Source organism: Anser cygnoides, chromosome 9 (genome assembly GCF_040182565.1).
Source record: "Anser cygnoides isolate HZ-2024a breed goose chromosome 9, Taihu_goose_T2T_genome, whole genome shotgun sequence".
Taxonomy (NCBI): domain Eukaryota; kingdom Metazoa; phylum Chordata; class Aves; order Anseriformes; family Anatidae; genus Anser; species Anser cygnoides.
In genome coordinates, this window is record NC_089881.1 from 22074526 (window position 1) to 22100020 (window position 25495).

Below are 25495 nucleotides of genomic sequence, written 5' to 3' on the forward strand. Positions count from 1 at the left end.
TCCTCCACAGACAGCACCGGAGAGAAAAACATTTTGGATTTGATGTCGGAACAGTAAGAATATGGAGGCAGAGAGGGAGCACTTCGAGAGGGAAACAAATAGCAAGAGTCGAGAAATAAAAATGCAATGGGAAGATAGGAAATAATCGTGAACACGAAGCGCAGCTATCCTCCAAAGCAGCCAGGGATATAAAACATGCCCTGCACCTGCTAACTCCTCCCAGGCAGAGGGCTGGACGCGGCAGGCTGCAAGGCATGAGGCATTTTCTTTCAGCCCTAATTCTGCCCGTTCTGGGGTGACAGCATCAGCACCCAAATCTCGGCGTGCGGCTCCAGGGGAAAGCGAGGGGCAGCTTCCCCACGGGGTGCCGAAACCCGTCCTCCGGGGGGGTAAAAAAACAACAGCAGGGCCACTCGGGGAAGGCCAAGGGCAGCCTTCAGGACACCTGGGCAGGGGGGCAGCAAGGGGGGGGGGGAAGGTCTCTTCGACCCGCCTCGGTGGTATTGCCGGGGCGGGGAGAGAGCGGAGAGGGGGAAGCGCTGAATAATTGAGGAGCTGCAGCGCCCTCCTCCATCCATCCCTCCCTCCTCCTCCATCCCTCCCTCCTCCCTCCATCCCTCCTCCATCCCTCCCTCCTCCTCCATCCCTCCTCCATCCCTCCCTCCGCCCTGCGTGCGCGGCCGGGAGCCGGAGCCGCCGGTGCCCAGCGCCCCCCCCGCCGCCTGCAGCAGCGCAGCCGCCCCCGCCGGCCCCCGGAGCCTCCGGTGAGTGCCCGCAAGGCCGGGGGGAGACAGGGATAGGGGATGGAAAGTGCTGGGGGGGGAAAGAGGGAAGGGGCACAGCGCTGCCCCCCGCCGGGGGGGGCTCCTCTTGCGGTCCCGGCTCCTCCGCAGAGCCCCCGAGGTGCGGAGCGCGCCCCGGAGATGCTGGGGCATCCATGGGCCGGGGGGCTGATGGTATGGGGCTGGTGGGGAACGGTGGGAAAAGAAAGGGAGAGAGGGGGCTGAACAGCCCCGGGGCGGCCCGGGGGGATGCGGAGCCCCGGGGCCAGGCGTGGGGACCGGGCGCTGTCCCCGGTGCTGGAGCCCCGCCGGCAGAAGTGGCTCCGAGTCGGGGCCCGGTGCTGGACTTGGGCATCCTTCGTACCCCAACCCCCCCCGGGCGCTGCTCGTCCATGGCACAGGGGGGTTTGGAGGCGCCCAACAGCCCCCGTTGGGCGCGCTTGTGCATCGCCTCACGGAAAAGCCCGATCGCCCTTCTCAGAGTCGCTTCCCTGCTTGGGTTTCGTGGCCTATTAAATGCTAGTTTAGACAGACCGACTTAGTGCCTTCCCGCGACAGCCCGTGCATACGGAGCCCTAATATAGGGCTTCCGAAATCAGCACGGGCTCTGGGAAGGGCTGGGAAGCAGCGTTCCTCCTGTCAACCCCAGAGAAGACTCCCAGCTCAAAAGGGCCGCGTCTGATTTAATCTAGCATATTAACTAATTAATCCTCCCAGAGCCCCTAAGTAGTAGGTAAGTACATTTTAGCATGCCAAGGCGTTTGTTTAATTGCCCAAAAGCTGTCATGAGATTGAAAGTCTGATTGCTACAGATATTTACATACACTCGTTTTATCGGTACACACCAGGCATATGACTTACCATAGTTGAACAACACGTTGTAAACAAACAAAAAACCAAACAAGCCAAAAGCAATACTAGAGCGAGCAGTTACCTAGATTAAACCGACTAATTGGCTGTTCTTAAAACATTAAGCTCCGTGGGGAATCTGTGCTCTGTGACAGCAGGGAAGTAAGGGGTTCTTGCGGGGATGCGAGGCCCGAGCGCTGTTCCCCATTTTCATCTGTCGAAGGTGCTGAACTTTGCCAGCAAAACGGAGAGTGATGAGGGGTAAATGATGCAGATGAAGCAGCTTGGGTCCGCTCAAAGTAAAGTCAAATGTACAGTAAATATCTGAAAAGATAGGAAGGAGGCAATATGTACAATATAAATTGATTTAGTTAAAGTTAAAAAAAAAAAAAAAAAGTACGAGCAGTTGAGCAGAACTGAGGCCAAAAAGGCCTCGTACAACTGCTGTTCAGCAAGGAGAGATGTGGCAAGGAAATTTTACCTCTGCCTTTGGCAATTGAGACTGCTAGGATGCAGTACATGTTAACAAAAATGACATTAAAATTGGAGTTCAAAAAAAAGGAAGAAAAGCCAAAGCTTGAAAGGATTGAAACAAAGGCCTTATAACGGAAGAACTACAGCACCTGGTCAATTTGATTCATTAAAAAAGAGGGTGGGAGGTGACTTGATTCACAAATCTAAGAGCCTTTACAGAAAGAAATTACCAGGCACTGAGTTACTTCTCCATCTGTCAAAGAAAGGCACGGCATGAATTAGTGCTGAGACGCTAAAGCCAAAACATTCTGATTTAAGTGAGGGCTCACATTTTTGAACAGTGGAGGGCTGATGACCTGATGAAGGAGCTATCAGAAAACCTGCTGGACTCTCCATCTGTTTATGTCAAGACTTGACGTTCTCCCAAATGATGCAACTTAGCCAAAGCAAGTCATTTGGCTCCCTGCAGGATTAATTGCACGGAAGCTAATGGCTAATTCAGACAAAATGAACTCGGTGGACTTAATGGTGCCTTTGATCCCTCATTCCCGCAGTCAGGCACAGGGGCGTACAGCTCTGCTCCCAGGTGGCCCACCTCCCCTCTCGACAAGCACAACGTTCTCAGGGGGAGTTTTGGCCATGTACTGAGAGCAGAACAAATGAGTGACCAACTTGTATTTTGAACACTTCAATTTATTTATTTATTTTTTCAACTTGCTTCATTAATTAACTCTCCCTAAAGGGAATCCCTTCCTTTGTGCACTTTGCAGTAAAGTGAAGCAATTTAAAACATAAATCATTTTCCTTGGGGAGTCAGTCATGACTCCTAAGTGAAGACATAACTTAGTCTTCTCTAGATAATTTTTTTAGGATCATGTGAAAATGATGAAAATTCATTGCTTATGAAATTTCAGAGTCTCAGATGGGATCGTATCAACGAGGAGCCCAATCCAAAATATTTTAAAGGATATATGTAGAGGCTAACTTGACACTGCTTCCCTTTTGAAGCACAAGACGGTCGGTTTGCTCAGTTCTGAGATCATGTACATATAATATAAGATTTCATCCATCTTCCCTTGAAGGACTCAGGAGTTTTTCTAGAAAATTCAATGAGAATAGGACAACCTTTCACTGAGTAAATTAATATCTGTCCTGTGAAGACCTGTAGCTTTCAAACATGGGATGGCATGAGCTTATAGAGAAGTAAATACAGTCCTAGGCTCTTCATGGGAAAAAATGGTTATGATGGTAACAGAGTAGTCTGTACTAGGATATGCTTAGTCCCTCAGACTTCTTAGCTACCAAATAGTTAAAACTTTGCCTTCAGAGCACCTAAGCTATTAAGACCCTCATAATGTGTATGTTGAACCAGCACGTTGTTGTTTGGCTCTCTCTGTAAAGCATAATGATATGGTTGCGCCCAAACCTGTAATTTTTGTGAGAGATATTAGATCTAGGGTGCAAAAGGGTCCTGTCAAGAAATATAGGAAGCATTTCAAGCTGATTCCTACAGATGAAATCCTGGCCACAGTCCTGCCTCAACCTAGGGTAGCTGCTGAAGTCATTAAACCACCCACTATGTAATTGGAGCAGATTCCAGCTTAGATCCGTGAGCCACAGAAACTCATCACTTTTTTTTTTCTTTTTCATTTGAAAGCAATGAGATGTAGCAAAGTTATGGTTGTCTACTGGAAACTGCCTTCGAGTACTAAGCAATTTTTCTTCTTGTATATGTCTCCTGTGGCTCGTCAGATAGCAGCTCTAGATTCCACGGTCATCGTCACGGGGCTCAGCCAGGGCTGGGTGCTCCAGCTGGTGCTGAGGCTGCCACCGCAGCCGATTCCTTGCTGTCACCTCACTGGAACGTCCCTAGGAGAAAACTATTCTTTCCCTGCAATAAAACTGTCAGAGAGAAGCCCAGGCACTTAGGAAACAAAAACAGTGGGGTGGAGCCACACCACACGTGATTCTATTGTTTCTGTTCCTCTGCATGATGGCTGTATCAATTATTTACTGAAAGGCAGCATACAACAAATTGAACCTACCTGGCAGGTGAGCAAACAGAGAGCAGGTTTTTCAAATGCTGCATCGTAATTTTGGGAATACAGAGTTAGAGGGTCAAGCAGTTTGCTGCTTACAGGGAGAAGGATTATTGCTGGAAGAGATTCTGCTCTTATGCCACAAGTGTCTACAGGGGGATGTGTGTTGAAACTTTATGTAAACACATAAAAAAAAAAATGCTTGATCCACAAGTGAACAGGGTTTGGGTGCTGGCCCTCAGTAGCCACCAACTCTTGCTGCCCACGCTTGTCAGCTACTGTGATGTAAGTTGGTGCTTTTGTCAGCTCCTCCTGTGAGTCCCCAGCTCCCCGGGTGCTGGCTGGGTTTTTCTCAGCAAAGTCCTTTGGCACACACTTAAACCTGAGGCTGGAGCCACCCCCTTGTGTTTAGAGGCTGCTTGCACATCTGGGCACGTTCCACCAGCAGCAGCATGATTAAATCTTTGCTTTAAGCATGTGCCCAAGAGCATTATTGAACCAGGTCTTAATGACCACAGCAATAATATTTCAGCAACTCTATTCAATTCAGTTTTAAGGGAGGCTGAGACAAAGTACGTGGTTAGCTAACAGGGCTTCAATGGCAACCAAATTTTAAGCTATAGATAACCATGTTTGCTCATGTTGATTCCCTTGCTACTCAAGGACATCTCCAGGCAGTTAGTGTGCATTACACAGGAGTACTATAACACCCTAATTTTTGAGCTATTAGCATTTTTAAGAACACATCATTCTTCATTTAATCCTGCTCCATAAGTAACATCCTATATGCTGATGTAGTCTTAGTTGCACATTCATAACTCACTTGTTGGGAAATGTCAAAAAGCACTCATGCTACAGCACAAGGTATTACTCACACCACACACTGCTTAGGTGTTGCAGTGCGTTTGCCTGACTTATGATGATAAATGACTAAACACAGAAAATCTCTTATAAATCATCTTCTTTGATCAACTTGTGTTCACATTACTCATGTAATCAGCTCTGTTGAAATGCAGGAGGATTACTCATGTAAGGCTGGGATTTTTTGTCCTAGCAAATAATAATAATAAGCAGCCAAATGTGTAATAGAAGCAGCAGGAGCTGCTATTCACTTCCTTAGAAGTGCGTTGAATCTACCTCACACTTCTGTTGAGGAATTTAGTGACACGGGCTACAACCACCCAAATCGCCCTACAAGCTCTCGGCTGCCTTTTCCATATGGAAAAAGCCTGCTGATTTGCATATACTACAGCTGCTGCTGCTTCTGGAGGCTTCAGGAGGCTCTGGACTGAAGAATGCCTCTTTCCAGCTCCTTCTGAGGAATGTATTTCCCTGAGAACCTCTCCTGCATTAATTAGCTAATAGACAAAATCATGGAAACAGGGCAGTGAGGCATAATCAATTACACTTGTATAACTGCAGATGGAACACGATAACTAATTAATGAGACCCTGTGCACATACAAAAGAGAAATGCATCTGAAAGCCAGCAAGAGCTGCACCAAGCGTGTAAGCCTGATGTGTTTACAGCACAGAAGACCGGTTCAGAGTCCTGCTGATTTATTGCATGGAAGGGCTTTGCAGAAAGCCACGAAGACTGCTGGTGAGAGTCGGGAGGAAAAAACAGTTTCTTAGTAGGGAATAAAGGAATCTCTATAAAAACAGCAATCTTCAAAATAGAAGAGGAGACTTAAAAATAGTGGATTTTCAGATCCCGCATATGATATACAGGTCATTATTTTTCTCTGGTTTGGACAACAAACCTTAGTGTTACATCAGTACTTTAGTGAAAAATGTAATTTGTATTTTTGCCACTGAAATTCAAAACGATATCCTGAAATGAAATAAGTTGTCATGATGATGCATCAGCCAGCCTTTGCAACAGTAAAAATCCATTTTGTTTAGAGAGGCTCACACATTAATAAGTAACTCAGTCTGTGAATTATGTCAAATGAAGAAAGCTCTCATGGCCGGCCTGGAGCAAACTTTAATGACTTTCGTTCTATGGCACAAAAGTATGGATCTGCAGAGGAAGAAAAAGAAAGTGTAACCAAGTAATTACAGTGGCTTTCTCCTGCATGTTATTAAAGCAAAGACATTTTTAAATGAATGTTGTTCTAGAAAAGCCTGTCTGGTAACCCAGGTCTAAACATTTCGCTGATAGAAAGGCAGCCCTGGTCCTCTATGGCAGTGGGATGTGTTACAGAAAGCATGCATCTTGCCCAGGCAGTAATTACTGAAAGTATGACCCCAAAGCAGGAGAAAGCATGGAGCTGCAAACACGAGGCAATATCCCTGCGGCACCGAGACTGGGCTGCTCGCTGTGGTCCCCAGAAGGAGCCCCCACAGCCGTCAGGGGCAGCTGTGGCCAGAACGGGCTGCAAAGTACGTGCTGGTGTTAGAGATGGGTGCCTCTGGTCCTGGGCGCCCCCTTTGCAGAGTTTTAATTCTTAAATTTCGGAAGGCAGCATGTCGGTCCCTGTGGGACAGCCTCAGGCTGTGCCCCCCAGCCTGCAAGAACAGCTTCCTTCAGGGGTCTAATTTCTTTGACTGTCCCCTGGCTCTGATGGGGGAGGCTGTGTCTGAGAGCCTCGAGCTTTTGGGCTTTGAATGCAAAGTCAGGCAGCCGCAGCAAACGGGGCTTTAAATGTGCATGGCACCGCAGGCGTCCTTTTGCAGATCACCCTGTGCACATGCAACGCACAAACACAACATTGCTTTCAACAAGGTCTGGCTAGAGGAGGATTAGTCGGTTTCAGTGTGTCTTCTCTGCAGCTTCCTTAGAAAACCCAACTGAATTAACCACTCGTGCACTTCTGGAAGGGAGCTGCTTTCTGCGTTTTACTGAGGGAGAAACAAATTTAGTTATTTCATGTGGTCTCATCGTGCTCATAGAGGGAGCCTGCCAGCGTAGTTCCAAGAAGTTCCTGGTTCCCCATCTTCTGCTCAGCTCACCCATCTATTGATTTGTCATTTCCCTGCATTAGCAGCATCATTATGTTTTTTAAGGCTTTTACTTTGCCATCTCAAGACAACAATGACAAACCAGACCTTTTTAGAAACGTGCAAACTGATTATACCTCTTTCTCCATAATTCTCTCTCTCTCTTTTTTTTTTCCTCCTGTTGGTTAAATAGCTTTTTGCAAACACAAATGGAGCCCTTCATGCATATTGCATTACTTACAGCACTGCATCACAGATGGCTGTGTCTGCCATAAGCGTCCTGCTCTTGGTCCTACGCCGCTCTGCACCATGCAGAGTCACTTCTACCTGTACAAAAAGGGTGGAAAAGTGCAAAACCAGAATGCCGGCATAGGTGCCCAAATACCTAACTAGCTAATTAGCTTTGGAAGTGGGACCCGCTGGCTGCAAGCCATGAAGGAGGCTATTCTAATTTGACTCTTACTTGTACTGGAGAGAGGAATACAAAATTTAAGGACTCCTGGGTCTGCTTCTGGACGTGTGGCACCCTTGCGTTATGGCTTTGGCCAAGTTAAATAACTCCCCTTTTATTGCGCTTACTTCTCAAAAGAAGATAATGGGCTTTGGCCATCTTGCAGCAACATTAACTTTGGTAAAGCACCTAAAATAACACAGATGAAAGTAGCACAGAAAAATGTGGTTTGACCCCTCCAATTCCATTTCGCTCTGAAGACACACAGAAAATAAATAAATAAATAAATAAATAAATGAACCTCTTTTTTAGTAGGTACAACACAGTTTTGCTCTTAAACCTAAAATATATCGCTATTTTTATTTAGTGAGAATTTTAGTTTTAAATAACCACCGCTCCACTTGAGTTGCTCAAATAGAGGCAAAAAACGGAGAGAGTTAAACAACAAAACAAACCGCAAATTATCTGCAAAGGCAGAGGGGCAGATGCTGAAGCTGGACGATGTGAGCGGTGGCGGGGAGCAGCCCGAGTGCTTGGCTCCGTGCCGGGCTCTCCCCGGCCATGGCAGCGGGCTGCGAGCAGCGGCTGCACCAGTTGTGTCAGGGGCAGCCCGGTTGGGGCCCGAGGCTGTAAAAACAAGCTCACGAAACTCCAAATCCGACTGCGCTGGCGATGAAAACAGCAGCGTGACGAGCAGCCCGGCAGACGCATCCCTCCTGTCCGCGGCCGCCCGACACTGACGTCATTTCTCTCCCTGCTGTAGGGGCTGAAATGGGAACGAGCATCTCGTGTCTGCTCCCACCACTCCGCCTCACAGATACCAGCCTGGTAATTAGAAGAAAGAAAGAAGAAAGAGAAACAACGAAGGGGGCAGGGAAGCGAGGATAGCAAGGCTTTTTCTCTCTCACTTTCTCTTCTGCATCTCGTGTTGCAGCGGTTTGCTGCCAGCAGCAGCCTCCTGCACTGCCGTCCCTGCGGGTGATCCTGCAGCACGCAGCCCCTGCATGGGGTGGGCAGGGGGCCGAGGGCAGGAACGCTGTCATCGGAGGGGGCATCGGGGTGTTCCTGACTCTCTCCACATTTCTTTCCCCGGTCTGACCGAGCACCAAGGCACGTCCATGCCCAGGGTGAAGAGGTAACTTTGCTCTGGCTCTGACATTCATCTTAATGAGTGCCCCCGACTGGCTCCCCACCGATACGCCAACAGGAGCTCTGGTTTCTAATTCATCATCATCGACATTCTGCTCCTTGTATTCCTGACATTATTTAGCAGAGGACCTTGCTTAGGGACACCCTGGGGACCCCCTGGGCAGAGGGGATTAATTAACAGAAGGGTGAGATGAACCATCCTGAGGGATGAGCTGGGGGTAAGGAGGACGGCAGGTTTAGGTCAGGAAAACTTCGGCGCCGAACCAGACGCTGAGAAGGATGCACGCCTGTAAACTGCAAGGCCTCTCCTTCTGACTTGATTGCTGTTTTAGTTAATTTACCCTAATGAAGAAGAGTGTTGTGGTACAAACAGTGGTTGCTAACAAGCGCGCGGTGGCAGCAGTGCGAGTGGAGCCAGGCCGGCCCTCGCTGCTGCGCCAGCGCTGCCGCAGCCTCCCCTCAGCCTCCCCTCGGCCTCCCCTCAGCCTCCGTGCGCGTAACGAGGAGAGCAGACGGCAGCCACAAGGAAAAAGCGCTCTCTCCTCCTGGCTGTGGATTTAAACCAGTCTCTCAAGGCTTCACAATTTGCATAGCCGTGGAATGGATGACTGCAATCGCCGAGCAGCGCCTGCGCATCAGCCTCGCCAAAAAGCTCTCCCTGGCTGCTGGCTGCTTCGCTCTGTCTTTCGAGGTGTCAGTGGGGCAGGGCAGAAATGAGCTGTCCCTGCCCCAGGTAAATGTTGCCCGTCCATGAGATGTGTTTTATGGCTGCAGGTGGGGTGAGAGGATGTTCCCAAGCAGCAATACGCTGATCTCGCTTAAACACCTGCAATAGTTTCCAGTGATCGCTTTGATCAAATGTAGCTGCAATTACGAAGTGATTTCATTTCAGCTGGTGTTGAGGTCTTTCCCCCAGTGGCTCAAGAGGACCTGTATGTGCCAGGGTCTCAGCTGGGGCACGTCCAACAACCCCGGCCAGAAAAGGATGTTTTTTTTTTCCCATACAAACTACAAAGGAGGAAATTGCACAGAGATCAGGGCATCTGGATTGCAGCAGTTCAAAAAACAGAAACTTTTGCCTGATTCTCTGGCTAGTTCATGTCCATTTGGTGCAAACCTAAGCATAGCGACCCGAGTCCTTCTAATTCAACTAGGAGTATCCATAAAGACACACTAAGGAAAAGAAATAAACAAGGGTGGGAAGCGGTCAAGTGAAGTGCAAAAACACCTCTTTGCCAGCCCATACTTTACAGATGCTGTGTGACAGCTCTGGAGAAAAGAAGGACGGATTTGAGGTGGAGATAACTCTGGTTATAGGAGTTCATTCCCCCATGACTAAAATACAGCCCCAGAGGTGGGCACATGGCCCTGAAGCAGCTAAACCCACTTTTTATTCTCATCCCAGAGATGCACATTTGACCAAGAGTAGTATCTATTTTTCATTACTATTATTCTTAGCTAGAACATGGACCCGTTCAGCTTGCGGTAACTCGAAGTAGGAATCAGCACCATTTGAACCGTGATCAACCAAAACATGAAACGAATGCTGTGCTTTATTTAATAAACTCCAGCAAGACAAGGCTGCCTGGTAGACACAATGTAATTTGTTTTGGATGTAAAGATGGAAAAAATAATTGTTTTGTCTTTGAGGTAATAAGAATAAAAAAAGATTTCTGCATTAACAGGAAGGAAACTGCCAGGCTAGAATTCATCTTAAATAAACTATTTTTCCTTTTTCCTCGTTTTAGTATGCAGAGATGTCAATTCTGATTATTTTGCTCAAAGTCAAGAAGTCATCACATGTCACTGGGAAGTCATTTCTGCTTGCCTGAGAACTATGCAGTTTGTTAAAAAACAAGAGACAGAGAGGGCAGAGAAAGGGCAGTGTCTGAACAGTGCTTGAGAATATGACTGAAGATGAAAAAGCACAAGATAATTCATGATTTAGAAGACGATCTTATGATTTGGAAGGCATAATGGCCACTTAGAGCAGACGGGCTCAGGCAGCGTAATGCTGAAGTATTAAAAGATGACTGCAGCGGCTGCGGTGTTGCTGCTGAGCTTTTCTCTGGGTTTTCTTCAGCTGTGCAGAAGCAAGACCCCAAAGCTTCTTGCTGCTACTCCAAAAGTCCACCTCTTCTCTTCGCAAAGCTCCCCTGGGGCTGGAGCCCCGTCAGCAAGTGGCTCAGGGCCCCTTTTTTGTCCATCCCCACCTTGGCACAACCCCTCTTCCTTCGGTTCTTCAGCCAAAAACCACATTACGAGGGCCTTTTCTCTCTCTTGCAGCCGGGCCGCCAGAGCGGGAGGAACCAGGGCGCTGGGATGCGGCCGCAGCCCTGAGCACGGATCCATCCGGGAGCGCCTGCGCCGAGCCCAGGCCCAGCCGCAGCCATGAGCGGCCTGGTCTCGCGCCTGGACCCGCGGCGGGTGCCCTGGGGGGCCGCGGGCCATGCCCTGCGCGCCCGCGTCCTGCGCACCAAGCCCGTGGAGTCGATGCTGGAGGGCACAGGGACGGCTGCCGGTCAGGGAGCCCGTCTGGCCAAGGTCCTCACCACCCTCGACCTCATCTCCCTCGGCGTCGGCAGCTGCGTGGGCACCGGTATGTACGTGGTGTCTGGCCTGGTGGCCAAGGAGATGGCGGGGCCCGGGGTCATCGTTTCCTTCATCATCGCCGCCGTCGCCTCCATCTTGTCAGGTGAGTGGTGCGGGCGGGTTTTCTGCGTGGGGCACTGCCCTGAGCACCTGCTGGCTGCTCCAGGGGGACGGAGGCTCCTTCATGCGCTGCCATGGGCCGGCGGCTGATGCTGGGTCTCATCACCTGGGGGACACCCACGACCTGCAGAGGAGTAATGACCCACTGACGGCTCCCCGCAGGATGTATCCTGCGCTTAACGCGCTTAAAGCCACCAGAGAGAGCTTTGCTGTGTGTGGTCAGGGCAGAGCACGGCCACGGGACAGGGCTGGAGCTCGTGGGAGCTCTGCTTTAATGGGAAGGACGCCGGTGGTTTCTGCGGCACCGGGGCCGCCTTCTCTTGTTGTGGACATTACTGGCGTTTAAAGAACCCCTCAGCTAGTTTTGGAGCTGATTTTGTTGGCTCCTATTCACTCAGGATCACTCTTTGAATTTCCAAAAAGACAAACAAACAGAGCAATTTGCAGAGAGGGAGGAATTATATATTTTAGTGAAAAGTCAGTGAATTCCATCGCCTCCTGTGACCCCAGCTGAGCATATGGCCCGAGCTGCAGTTTCCACATGAAGCCAGTCCTGCTGGCGTTTGTCCTTTCCAGATCAGCGCTAACGTGATGATGTGATGTCCCCGCTCTCCCTGCTAGCAGGGCTCTGCCTGCTGTGTCAGTCTGGCGTCCTGCTTCTGCGTGCGGGCTGAGCAGGAAACCCTGAGTCAGTGGCAGAGGACTTGAACACCAGACGGGAATGACCCAGCTCTGCTTTTCAAGACTGTTGTGCCTTTATCATCCTCCGCCACCCATTTCGTGATGCAAACCAAGTGCAAGCAGAGCAACCCAGTGAGCCTGGGCAGGTATCCTCTGAGCAAACACACCGCCCTCCAAAATGGGGCTTTTTCCCCCAAGCCGTGGGTCCTGCCCCATGGCAGGGGGCTCCTGCTGCCCCCGCAGCCCATGGCTGCGCCTCTCCCGGCTCCGCTTTCATCTCCCCTTGCTTGTGTAGCCCTGGGAAAGTGTTTTCCCAAGGATGCGGTGTTTTCATAGTCTCCTTGGCCGCTTCCTCGCCTCATCATTGGCTCTGCTGTTGTTTGTAACAGCAGCGTGTTTTTGGCAAGTGAAACCCAGCAAGGGCTCGGAGCCGGAGTTCGGAGCTTCCCAGCGGTGTTGCGAGGCCTCATTTCCACGAAGATTTGGGGATCATTTTTGTGAACGGGAGTGCCACTGAATTTGATGGCGTTACTTAAGGCAGCATTTGCAGGCTCTTTGCACAATTGCTGCTTTCTTGGAGGCCAGTTTCCCACAGGGACCAAGCACAGCTCCTCACTCTGGAAGGGTTTGGTCTCTGCCCTTGCATGCCTTTGCTCTCTCAGGTAGAGGACAGGTTCATTACAGCCCTACTCATGGATTCACATTTAATGTTACAGTTTTATTATCACCATTACACTATAGATAGAGCAGGGATTACTGAGATAAAATCTGCTCCCTAATAAATTACTATATTATCTCCTTTTTTAAGCAGTACACAGAGAGGGAAATGCTGTGAACCCCTCTTCTGCTGGAGGACCTGTAGCATCACAAAGTGGTTTGATTAATGCCAGCTGGCATGGTCAGTGGCAGTGGGATGGAAGGCAGAGCTTGCATCTTGTGTCCCCTGGGCTGGTACCACATGCTGTGATAAAAATTAGTTTATTTTCTTAATGTATGCTGATACCTAATGCAGATATAGCCAACACGTTGCGGTACCCAATGCACAGAAAAAGATTACTCTTCTATTGTGGGATCCTTGTAGCGTAATTGAAGACTGAAACATTTTATACATGTTAATGTCTCTGCTTTGCCGCTATCATTCTGCATCAATAACAATCCTCTTTAGGCTTTATCTTGTCATTGGCTAGAAGTAGAGCTGCCACCAAGAAAGATTATATGATTTTAAGGCCATCAAAGAAAGAAACTAGATACTTGTCCCCATCAGAGCACCTGTTTCATAAATCATTTAGGCCTGCAGTTATCTGTGAATGTCTTACCTTTGCAGAGTGCATGCATTTTTAATCAGCTTTGAATAATGACTGTGTGGGGCGGGTTGATCAGTACATCTTGTTGCTCCTGCAGTTGGGCCAGCTTTACAGAAATCAGCTTTTGAAGAGTCCCATTGAAAAGCACAGCCAGCATCATGCATGCAAGCTAAACAGAGAATGGAATGTACAAAGCCACAATAACAGGATAAGAAACACACCCAAATTAAGCTTAGGGATCCAATAATTTTGTGTCTCTGCTGTGTAATAATTGCACTTACAGCAAGAGCAGCGAGCTCACAAACTTTTTATAAATTATTCATTCCTCTTTATCTACTGAACTGATTGCAAACTTGAAGCAATTATTATCTTCAGAACAGAGAACGGTGGTTGAGAGAGAACTCAGTAATTAGTACGTGTTTACACAATGATAATTACATCCCGAAGCCGTTAAGGCGTGTGACACTGCTGAGCAGGGAGGCAGGGGCAGCAAGGCTGAGCTGGGGTCGCAGGGATGGGGACAGGCGGTGTGCCCTCCCAGCACTTATCCTGACTAATATTCTGGGAATTTCTGACTAAGTCCATCCATGACTTCTAAATAAAATTTGCTGGTTGTTTTAAGACAGCAGTGTGTCAGGGTCAGGTTTTTACTGAAAAGTATCCTGACATAGTAAGTACACAAGGAGTTTGGTGAGTACTGAAGTCCACCGAAATCTTCTCCCAAACTGTTCCAGTTAAATACCCCGCACTACTCTGAAGATGCTCATAGTCCATCCTCCAGCAGGTCTCACTGCAGCTTCCATTATCCCGTGAGCCGCAGGGCTATGGTGGCTCCTGCAGCTTCAAGTGCTGGGATCTTGTTGGTATATTTGTACCACAAATAATACATCTGAAAGACCCATTGTCGGGAAAAAGTCTCAGGAAAAAAATGGCAAAAAAAATCATCGTACGGTGCCACTATGGGATGAGGAAGAAGAGAAGTCTGTCACCAGCGTAGCTAATGTATGAAAACAGGGCCACCAGGACAACACCACCAGCACTGCCCAGTTCTGCTCCCTGGGGATGAATTTCCCCCAACATCACGGTGTGCCTGCAAGGGGCTGCAGCTGCCTGTGCCGGGGGAACATGCAGCAGTGAGGTCTTGCTGCAGGCAGGGCTGTGGGTGAAAAGACAAAGCCCTCCCCAGAGCACTGCAGACACTGAGTCAATGCTGCGAAAATGAGGCACGGACCTGTGAGAGGGCTCTTCTGTAACAGGCTGTAAATGTTTGGGTGGTTTGAACTCTGTTCTCAAAAAATATCCACCGTAACTTACTTTTAATGGGAAATGGGATGCTCTGGAAGCCCAGAGACTGGGGAGGGGGAGTCACCATGGTGCACTGCAATGTCTCTGGTCTCTGACGCTGACTGCAGCCCTGGATACCTCCCGGCACCTCCAGGCACATCGGTCTCTTTCCTTTTACCCCATCACTTTTCCCTTATGTTACTTCATTTTATATCTTTTTTCTAAACAGGTGTTTGCTACGCTGAGTTCGGTGTGCGGGTCCCCAAGACCACGGGCTCTGCCTACACCTACAGCTACGTGACGGTGGGCGAATTCGTAGCGTTCTTCATCGGCTGGAACCTCATCCTGGAGTACCTGATCGGCACGGCCGCGGGCGCCAGTGCCCTCAGCAGCATGTTCGACTCGCTGGCCAACCACACCATCAGCCGATGGATGATCAACAGCGTCGGGACGTTGAACGGGCTGGGTGAGAACCAGGCCGGAGGCACGCGTGTCTTGCCGTGCTTCTTCCGTTAATTAGGGCCCGAAAAGTAATTGGAAGCACGTCAGAAGACAGACATAGATATTAGGTTTCATTCATTATTTACCATCTGTCTGCCTCTGGTACTTTGCCTTTGCATCTGGTTCACGGGCTGGGTTTTGGGGGCCAGAGATACGTGATCCCAGTGCTTTGAGCCTCTTTGAACCGAGCCAGCATTTAGCAGAATAAACACCCAGAAAAATCCTGTTAAAGCACACACAGAGCCTCTTAGAAAGTGCCAATCGAGTTGATCTGTAGAAGCTCGGTGCTGTGACAGTCCCATACAACCAGTAACAGTCCACAGCTCCTACCAGTAACAACAGCTAGCTCTCCCATAATCCTGTCATGAAAATTTAGTCTTTGATCGATTTTTAATTAGTACTTGGCAGATAGACGTTGTGCAAACTGGGACCTGATCATTTGTGTGCTGCACTCCCCAAACTCCTAACAGTGTGTTGAGGTATCAGGATTTATCAACTTAATAAAAGAGCTCTACTTCACAGAGGCAGGGGCACCTGGAGACCACCTTCACAGTGAGATCAAGGAGTTCTGCAAAACCTCAGGGTCTGAAAAGCATTACTAAAGACCCCCCCGATTTTCTGGAGTTGCTTTCTGCAGCTACAGATGAAGAGTTACGCACCTCTTTTCTCTTACCCAGGGAAAGGAGAGGAGTCTTACCCTGACCTTCTTGCTCTGGTCATCGCTGTCATTGTCACCATCATCGTGGCCATGGGAGTAAAGAACTCGGTGGGGCTGAACAATGTGCTCAACGTCATTAACCTGGCAGTCTGGATCTTCATCATGATAGCCGGACTCTTCTTCGTCAAAGCTGACAACTGGTCTGAAGGGCAATTTCTGCCATTTGGATGGCCAGGGGTAAGTCCTGTGCATGCAGACGGTGGGGCATGTGGCACCTGCGTGGTGCTACCCCCCCCCCACCACATGCTCAGCTTTGCTTGTGGTGCACGGACCCTGCTTCCACCTCACTCCCCAGGTCTTGGCCCCGCTAAACCCACCTGTGCTTTGGCCAGAGACCTCCAGCTGCCAGCCCTGCAGGCTTGGAGCCCTCCTCACTCCACCAGACCCAAGGGACACTGCGATGCTTTGCCCGTGTCTCCTAGAATCCCTTAGAATTAACCCTGCTCTTCCCCCAAATTGCATGTGACGGTGTAGCCCAGGAAATGCCACTAATCCTCAGGCTCACTACAGCACGATGCGGTGGCCGGTCAAGGAAGGGCACTCAGGAGGAGCTAGCTCAGCCTCTGCGGAGGGGGAGATACTTACGTTGGCTGGTTTTCAACAACAATGTTCTTGAGCATTTGTTTTGAGCACTTCATAATGCCACCTGCCAGTGCTTATTTTATGGATGTTCCCTCAGAGCTTACTGAGAATTTGGACATATTTGTCTTTTTTAGCTTGCTTGCACTGGTTTTTATCCAAGGATGAACAGAGACTGAAAATATCTCAGCTGGCCCAAGCCCAAGATAATTTCTCAGATTTACACTGCTCGACTCCATTGGGGCTTTGTGCAGAAAAATAAGCAAGAAAATAAAGTAAACCAAGAATCTCGATTAATGAAAGGGTCCCAGGCTGCCATGCAGTCCCTTCACTGCCCTTCGATAAGTCAGTATTTCTCTGCCAGAGCATGGCCGTGAGGAGAAGAGCACTGAGGCCCATCTGAGAGCAGAGGTTGAATTTACCTTTGGATTGTGATTGGCATTGTGTGCCATACAATAGGAATCAAAAAAAGAAAACAGACAATAGCTGTTTTGCTCTAATTCAACACACCAAATATCTCCTGGCAAAAATACATATTTTTAAAAGATACACTCATTTAAAAGATACATCCAAAACCCTATCAAAATCAATAGGGTCTTCCCATGATTTTCAGGTGGCTGTCTCTCTCCAAAATCGGTTGCAGAAGGTAATCCACCACAGTGCAAGCATGAGATTCCCCAGGAGTACAGGGATACTTTAAAAAGTTAATTAGAGGTAGTCCCCCGCAAGAGGTGAATTTTCCTGTGTGCTCCATCACTAAACAACTGAGATAGAGAGGTGATGGGCACACAGCATCCGGCTAGCCAGATGCATGTAGGGGTTTTGGAACTGTAAAGTAGCTCTCTCCTTACAGCTTCACAGTCCTTAGCCTGCTTCTTTTGTTTCCTATAAATGTCCTTTCTAATACTGTACATTAAAAAAAGATAATAAAATAAAATAACTAAACAGTACAAATAATTCCTTATCCAAGTGTTCCAACCTGTCTGCAGCTTCCAAGCAAAGCAGAGGTTGTTTGGAGAGCAGCGCGCATCTGACTGTTCGTGCTCTGTTCTGCTTCCTCTGCTAGCAGATCTTGCTACCCCATGAGGAGCCTTGCTAAGAAGGAGCATGTCAACATGGTACAAATCCCCACTAATATAAAAGGATTTGGGTAGAATATTGGGAATTGGTCAGTCTCCTTGCCTGTCACTGCCAGGATGTCCCAGCAGATTTGGGCACTGTGCAGGCACAGGTCTGTGGGGCACCATGAATGGGCTGCAGATGCTTCAAGTGACTCGGGATACACAATGAAATCCGTTTCCTAGAACAGACCACTGGGTTATGGCTGCTACCAGGGTCATTCCCCCAATGGAGACACCCGGCTGTAAGTATGCACCCCCCAAACCAAGCTTCTTTGTTAAAGCACCCAGTTTGAGAAGAGACACCATGGCTAATCCTAGTCCTGGTTTTCATAGAGGACCTCTGGGCTCCCAGAAAGTGGCAGGACCTGGTGGTCCACAGCAGGTTCAGTGCCCTCATACATCCCTAACTCCACTCCCCAGTTCTTGCCAGATCAGCACAGGCAGAATGTGTACAGAACGGTTTTGCCCAACCATTGGTTTTGCTCAATCCCCCGGGTCTTCCACGCAGGTGCTCAAAGGGGCCGCGACATGTTTCTATGCCTTCATCGGCTTCGACATCATCGCTACCACAGGAGAAGAAGCAAAGAGTCCCAACACCTCCATCCCGTATGCCATCACGGCCTCGCTCGTCGCATGCTTGACAGCATACGTGTCCGTAAGTACTAGCTATATGCGCATATATATGTATATATACACACATAGCATGTCCCTGCTGGACATGCTATGAGCACCTGCTCAGCTCCTCTCCCCTTGAGTCGGTGTGCCCATTCAACCCTCGAACAAGGGCCCTTTCTTTGGTGGGATCTGAGACATCTGCTCCTCTCGCCTTCCCCAGGTGAGCATCATCCTCACGCTGATGGTGCCGTACGATGCCATTGACACCGAGTCCCCGCTGATGGAAATGTTCGTGGCCCGTGGCTTCTATGCGGCCAAGTTCATCGTTGCCATCGGGTCCGTGGCTGGGCTGACCGTCAGCTTGTTGGGCTCCCTCTTCCCGATGCCGAGAGTCATTTACGCCATGGCCGGAGATGGGCTGCTCTTCAGGTCAGTCACACCCGCACTGGCATTTATTTGTGGGACCTGGAGGGGAAGTGTGCTGGGGGGACAGGGGCTGTCCTGTGCCCTGACAGCCTGGAGCTGTCACCACAGGGAGCACAGAAGCATGCACAGGCTCAGGGCTTGGGGAGCAGGGCATGCACCAAGCTAAAATCAGGAGAGGTCTATACAAAAGTTGCTCGTTTGTTGTTGGTGCCTAGAGATTGAGCTCATGTGAGGATGAGCATTTAATTCGAGTTGCTTGCAAAGGGGAGCAGCCTATTTTCACAAAAACTTGGCATTTATTTGCAGTTGCAAGTGCCAATTTCAGATTGTAAGGTCAGTTGAAGCTAGATCTAATTCCAGCCTCAGCCTCCACAGTATTCCCAGTCCTTGGCTGTCCAGAGTCCAAGCTCCAAAAAGAGCTGAAGTGATTGCAGCTCAGAGCGTGCCCCCGTGCCTTCCCAGCCAGGTACAGGTTATTGTGACAGGGAGCCACGACAGTAAGCAATTTTAACCTTCTGCAACGGTTTTTGTGCTCCAGGTTTTTGTCCCACGTCAGCTCCTACACAGAAACTCCGGTGGTGGCTTGTATCGTCTCTGGGTTCCTCGCGGCGCTGCTCTCCTTGCTGGTCAGCCTGCGGGACCTGATAGAAATGATGTCCATCGGCACGCTGCTCGCCTACACGCTGGTCTCCGTCTGCGTCCTGCTCCTCCGATACCAGCCCGAGAGCGACATCGACGGCTTCGTCAAATTCCTCTCGGAGGAGCACACCAAGAAGAAGGAGGGCATCCTGGCCGACTGCGAGAAGGAGGCCTGCTCCCCGGGGAGCGAAGGAGAAGAATTCGCAGGCCCACCGACCAACACGTGTGGGGCAAAAAACCTTCCGTCGCTGGGGGACAACGAGATGCTCATCGGGAAATCCGATAAATCCACCTACAGCGTGAATCACCCCAATTACGGCACGGTCGACATGACCTCGGGGATCGAGGCAGACGAGTCTGAGAACATCTACCTCATCAAGCTGAAGAAGCTGATCGGCCCTCGCTACTACACCATGCGGATCCACCTGGGGCTGCCGGGGAAGATGGATCGCCCCACGGCGGCCACCGGCCACACGGTCACCACCTGCGTGCTCCTGCTCTTCGTCCTGATGTTCATCTTCTGCTCCTTCATCATTTTCGGGGCTGACTACATCTACGAGCAGAGCTGGTGGGCTGTCCTCCTCGTCGTGCTGATGATCCTGCTCATCGTCGTGCTGGTGTTTGTGATCCTGCAGCAGCCAGAAAACCCCAAGAAGCTGCCCTACATGGCGCCTTGCCTCCCCTTTGTCCCCGCCTTCGCCATGCTGGTGAATATCTATCTCATGCTGAAGCTCTCCACAGTCACATGGATCCGATTTGCCGTCTGGTGTTTTGTGGGTGAGTCCCAGATTTGTTTATTTTATTTTGTTTATTTTTAACTGAGTCTGTTTTGAAAGGGTGTTAATAGCAACTTTGCCAATCAGTGCTTAGGCTGATGCCTTTCAGCTGGGTTACCCAGTCTTTTGCCTTTGCCCCATGTAACACCTGAAGATCTTAGAAACCTCAGTTAATCAAGCCCCCAGACTACAGCTAACTGGAAAATTACACCTCCAGAAAAATGTCAGTTTGATGGAATTAAACTGCTTCATGCAAAGGTGACTATTTTGATGAGCATTCTGATGCAAAGTAGGTGGGTTCTGGAAATTGCCTCCCAGGCAGGTTTCCTACAGAAATCTGCCTGCTTTCTTGTTATTTCACCCACTTGAGCTCTTTCAGCAGCCCACACTAAAATCTCAGCATTGTGTTTCCAAAACCCAGAGCCGCCCAACCCCAACAGCCCTGGGAATGGCAGGGCCACAAGATGGTGGGCTCCAGCTCCTGGGCTTGGTCTGAGCCCCTCACTTTGCGGCAGGGGGCTCTCAGGACATGCAAGGCTTTCTTGCGGACCTTTTTGGCCAAATGTAGGCTTCCTGGCAGGTAGCCAGCAGCCTGGCATGTCCATAGCTTCCTTTGCTTTACATTTCAATTCACATCCTCCAAAAACCCATGAGAAAAAGAGCGGCTCTCATAGCTTCTCCTGAAGGCTCTCACGTCTGGACTACAGAGAACTGAAGCAAGGAGGAAATATCAAAGTCGAAGGCTTTTTAGGGAGAAATAGTAGCCATATGAGCACCCACTGAGGTCGGAGGCAGCTGCTGTCTCCCATAAAGGCAGGGATCGCCAGGCAATAACATGAACAGGCCTTGGACCTCCCTGTGGCATCTCAGAGAGTTTAGAGCAGTCTCAGGGTTCCCATCCTTCGGGGGGAGGTTGCTACCCCCATTTTTTCCTCCACTTTGCCATTCCCCCTTTTGCTGCAGAAGGAGGACAGGGAAGGCAGGCGGCCTCCTTCCTGAGGTCCCACAGCGAAGCTCCATCTCTGAGCAACCCCTGGCCCCAACCGAGCCGCTGGCAGTAGCTGCCACAAGCAGCCTTTGGGCTGGACACACTCAGTGCTTTTTTGGCCCTCCCAGGCAATAGGTGAAGCTGCAGAGCAAGGGAAAGCCCTTCCACCTGTCCCTTTCACTTCAAAGCATCGAGTTAATCCACTGTGATTAATCCTTTCCCCTGTGGGCACATCCAACACCTCTCCAGCTGTCAGCAGTGGCAGCGAGTCAATTAAGCCACACGGCTGACGCGTGAAGGACCCCGCCAGCCTTCCTGTAGGAAGCAGGAAGGTGAGACGAGGCAGGGCCAGAGGGATAATGTGAAATGACTCTGGGAAGGGGAGGACAGGATTTTGGAGCTGTTTGAGTACCAGATGTTCTGAGCCCCACCACCCTGGGGCACGCGGTGCTGCAGGTACCACAAGGAGAGAGAGTGAGAGCATAGTAAAAATCCACAGGGAAAAGGACGGTCCAGAGGATGACAGGAGGGAAACGCTGGCTTTCAGCACGCAGGAGGCTGGGGCAAGCCTGCCGGGAGCTGCTTTCCCACCAAGGCTGCAGATGGCACGATCACATGGCGAAGCAGCCGTCCCAGCTGATGTTTAAAGCACACAGCTCTCCGGTCACAGCTGAGAGCAGGACAACACACGCTCCGTGGTTTCAAAGACCAGACATCCATGAAAACACACACAAGCTTAAGAATACAGGAGCATTTACTTAGGTTTAGCTCTTGTCGGCTGGAGCCAACCTGGTGCTAGGCTTGTGGTGAGTGGGGCTGGACGCTGGCATGGGCTTTGGGGTCAGGAGCAGCTTTGTGGGGCCTGGGCTGGGAGAGGAGCGAGGGCACGGCATGGGGCCAGCCTCCCCTCCAGCCTCTCGCTCTCGCCCACCCCAGGTCTGCTCATTTACTTCGGCTACGGGATGTGGAACAGCACGCTGGAGATCAGCGCCCGCGAGGAGGCCCTGCACCAGAGCACCTACCAGCGCTACGACGTGGACGTCGACCCCTTCTCCACGGACGACGGCTTCTCCTACGCCGCCGAGGGCGAGAGCTACCCGGGCTGGGGCCCCGCCGAGGACAAGGGCTTCTCGTACCAGCAAATGGCGGGAGCAAAGGAAAGCCATCGGACCAGTAGCAAATCGAAAAGCAAAGGCAGGCACAAACCGCCCTCGGAGGCCCTGATCGCTAACGACGAGCTGGACTACTCGCCCGAGTAGTGGGACGGGCAGGGGCACGCCGCGCCGCCCGGCCGGCCAGGAAGGGGCCCCGCGGCTCCCCTGCCCCATCCCGTCCCCCGCCGCTGCCCCGTCACCTCCGGTCCTCAGGACACGCTCTGCGACCGCCGCCGACCCCGAACCAAGCCCACCCAAGGGTGTCCCGGGCCGTGCTCCGGGGAACGCGGGAGCCCCGGTACCCACCGAGCCCCAGGAGGTGCTGAGGGGAGATGTGCCAAACTGGGAGGGCTCTGAGGGGTGGAAGGAGCCGCACGGGGGGACGAGATGGGGTTTTCCCCTGGGGAACACTCACCCTATGGCCGCAGCGGTGCGATGCCGCTCTTGCATATTTGGCACTTTCTTCGCACGTGTGGTTTTCCTTTTTTTCCTTGAACTGCCCAGCAGTGATAGCTTAGCTAGAGGGGCAGGCGGGTGGGAAGCAGAGACGGAAAAGCCTCTCCCAAGGGGTAGCTTGGAGTGAGATGTCGCCCCCACCACATGGCCCGTGCTGGAGCTAAGGCGCTCAGTGCATGCAGCAGGGCTGCCCCTGTGTCCATCCCCAGACCCCGAACCCAAAGGTCCCAAATACTGGGATTCAAAGTTAATCCGTATCTTGCTCCTCTCTAGACAGCCTCCAACAAATCTTGAAATCCCAGCAGGGCCCAACATCCCATGTCTGAGCTTGGTCCTATTTCTGGTCGCACCGCGGGCTGTGACCCGCTCCTGCCTTAGCCCACCTTGTGCAAGCGGTCATCGAGCCCCACAGGCCGTGTCACCGAGGCTGGACGCTGTGCCCACCACTTGGTGTCTTTCACAAAATGACCGACCCGTCGTTCCCTTCCCTATCAGTGCTGGGCACCACTCAACACTCATTCTGGCCCTGGGCTTCAGGGCACGTCCATGCCCCACGGCTGCTCCTGCCCCACAAAACAGAAGGAGGCGGTGGCCCGCGGGGCAGAGGCGCTCAGCAGACGGACATTTCTCACTATTAAACCCCCCGGTACAGCCACAGCATGGCCCCATCCTGCTCCTGCCCCCCTGCGGCGCTGCCAGGAGAGGCTCTGGCTGTGGATGTAAAAGTTTCCCACCTGCAGCTCCTGTCCCAGGTGGCTGCCAGCCATAGCCCCTTTCCCAGTGAGGAACAACCTCCACTTCTGAAGTCTGTAACCACGGGAGGGCTTCAGGATGGGAGCAAGGATTTGGTAAAGGACCTGTAAGCATTGCTCTGGCATCCCCTCCCGCTGCCCGCCCCTGCCAGGCTTCTACAAGCAGAAACCCCAAGCGGCTCCCACCCGAAAGCTGTCGTGATGCACGTAAGCTCTGCTAACCCTCTTGGGAAACTGCCCCGTGCTCAGTCCCTGTCGGTGCTGAGCCCTCACAAAGGTCGCTTGTGCTCCGCTGCTCTCCTCAAGGATGCCTTAGAGATGCCCAAGGGGGACAGCCCCTCACAGGTCTGGCTTTATCTCTGCTGGGAGAACGACTGATGCTAATTTCCTACCAGCTCTCCTACCAAACCCTGGGGTGGTTGTCCTCGCCCCGCTTCCCCACGGCATTTAGGCATCTGCCGGCCCACAAACACGTGCCCAAGTACCCTGTCGAGTCGAAGCCTCTTGTTCCTTTTGCAGCCTTAATCTCCTGCTACAGAGCAGTTTCCAGTACCAGTGTCTGTCGTCGTGTCTCCCCGGGTATCATTTGGCAAGGGCCTGATCCTTGCTCCTGGTGTCTGTAGGCACCTCTCCATTGGATCAACGCGTTGAGGGGGGCTGCTGGAGTCCTTCTGCAGCCCTTCACCCTTCCCCACCCCTTCCATGTCCCCATCGCTCCCTGGGAAGCTGGGCAGGACGGCTGCACCGCATCCCCAGGACCACCAGGAAAGGACGCGTGGTGCCCGAGGCGCGGGTGGGCACCCAGGGGGTGTATACGCAGTAGGAAAGCACGGGCAGAGCAGCGCCAGCACCGCCACGGCCCAGCTCAGCACCCGGCCGCCCTGCCTGGGGCCTGGGGCATGTGGAGCAGAAATACCTCACGCCTCCCACACCGGCTGGTCAGCCCCTCGGTCCCACCAGAGACCTTCTCACGCCGCGGCCCAGCACGCCAGCAGCCTCCGCGCCGCAGAGGAATCACGCCCCGAGCCCGCTCGGGCATCACGGATCCGGCTTGTAAATGGTCCTCACTCCTCTCGTTTTTGTTCGGTCTTTCTGGTGTAGATCTTGCTTTCTTGCAGATGGTACTTTCTGGTGTAACAGTTCTCCGCAGTTCTGGTATAAAATCGGTGTATTTGTTAAAGGAGTTTGTTATTTTTTATTTATTTATTTATTTTTGTGGTTTCCAGCAGCCCATTGGTGCACTGTACAATGGGGTCTTGTAATGTGTCATGAGAAAGAAAAAAAATATGCAGATATGTTATGGAGTGATTTTTATTTTCAGATGATTGTGTTGTTGACAAATATACATATTATATATATATATATATATATATTATCGAGATACTAAGAAAAAAATCTAAATTTACCAAGATCTGTATATTTTAATAAATGCATAAAGCTTTATTGTGTGCCTTTACATTAAAACAAACAAACAAAGATGAACTAATGGATTTTTAAAGGAAGTCAGAGACAAATGTATCTTAGTATCACCTTCCGTAGTAATGTAAATCTTTTAAATGAAAGACTAAATCAAAAAAAAAAAAAAGGAATTTTCCCTTATAAATTTTGTTAAGCTGATCAGTATCTGAGGGTCCAATATATTCTCAATGCTAAATTGAAATTATAGGTGAACAAATCTTGCCTTAAATGCTTCAAAATTTCCTTTGTAGAAAATCCACTTCAACGGGCTGACTTCGGTATTTACTTGCACTGTTGTGAAAGAAAATAATGGTTATTCGTTTACACAATAAAAAAAAAAAAAGAAAAAAAAAACACAAAAAAGAAAAAAACTGAGAGCCAATGACCACAGGTTGACTACAGCAGCGCGAAGCCCCACGGGGCTCCTTCGGCCCGGGAGCACCAGCATTATCCCAACTGCTCGCAGTGCCGCCGGCACTCGCCTTCACCCGGGGACCCCAGGACATCACGGCACCACTGCCACCCCTGCATGGCCCCAGGGGCACGGCCACCTCACCCCTGGGTGCACAGCGTCCCCCGTGGGCTCCGTCCTGATATTTGGGGACGGTGCTGCCCAGACGGTGACGGGGACTCGCCCCGGCCCTG

At 50.8% G+C, this 25495-nt stretch overlaps 1 protein-coding gene across 1 annotated transcript; it reads left to right on the top strand.

Moving 5' to 3' along the window:
- Positions 1-623: 623 nt before the first annotated feature.
- Positions 624-24357, top strand: SLC7A14 (solute carrier family 7 member 14). Its single transcript, XM_048059556.2, has 8 exons — positions 624-764; positions 10973-11381; positions 14897-15133; positions 15846-16063; positions 18095-18241; positions 18422-18630; positions 19166-20043; positions 21967-24357. The coding sequence occupies exons 2-8, from the start codon at positions 11078-11080 to the stop codon at positions 22287-22289; spliced, it is 2316 nt and encodes a 771-aa protein (XP_047915513.2). The 5' UTR covers positions 624-764; positions 10973-11077; the 3' UTR covers positions 22290-24357.
- The last annotated feature ends 1138 nt before the right edge of the window (positions 24358-25495 follow it).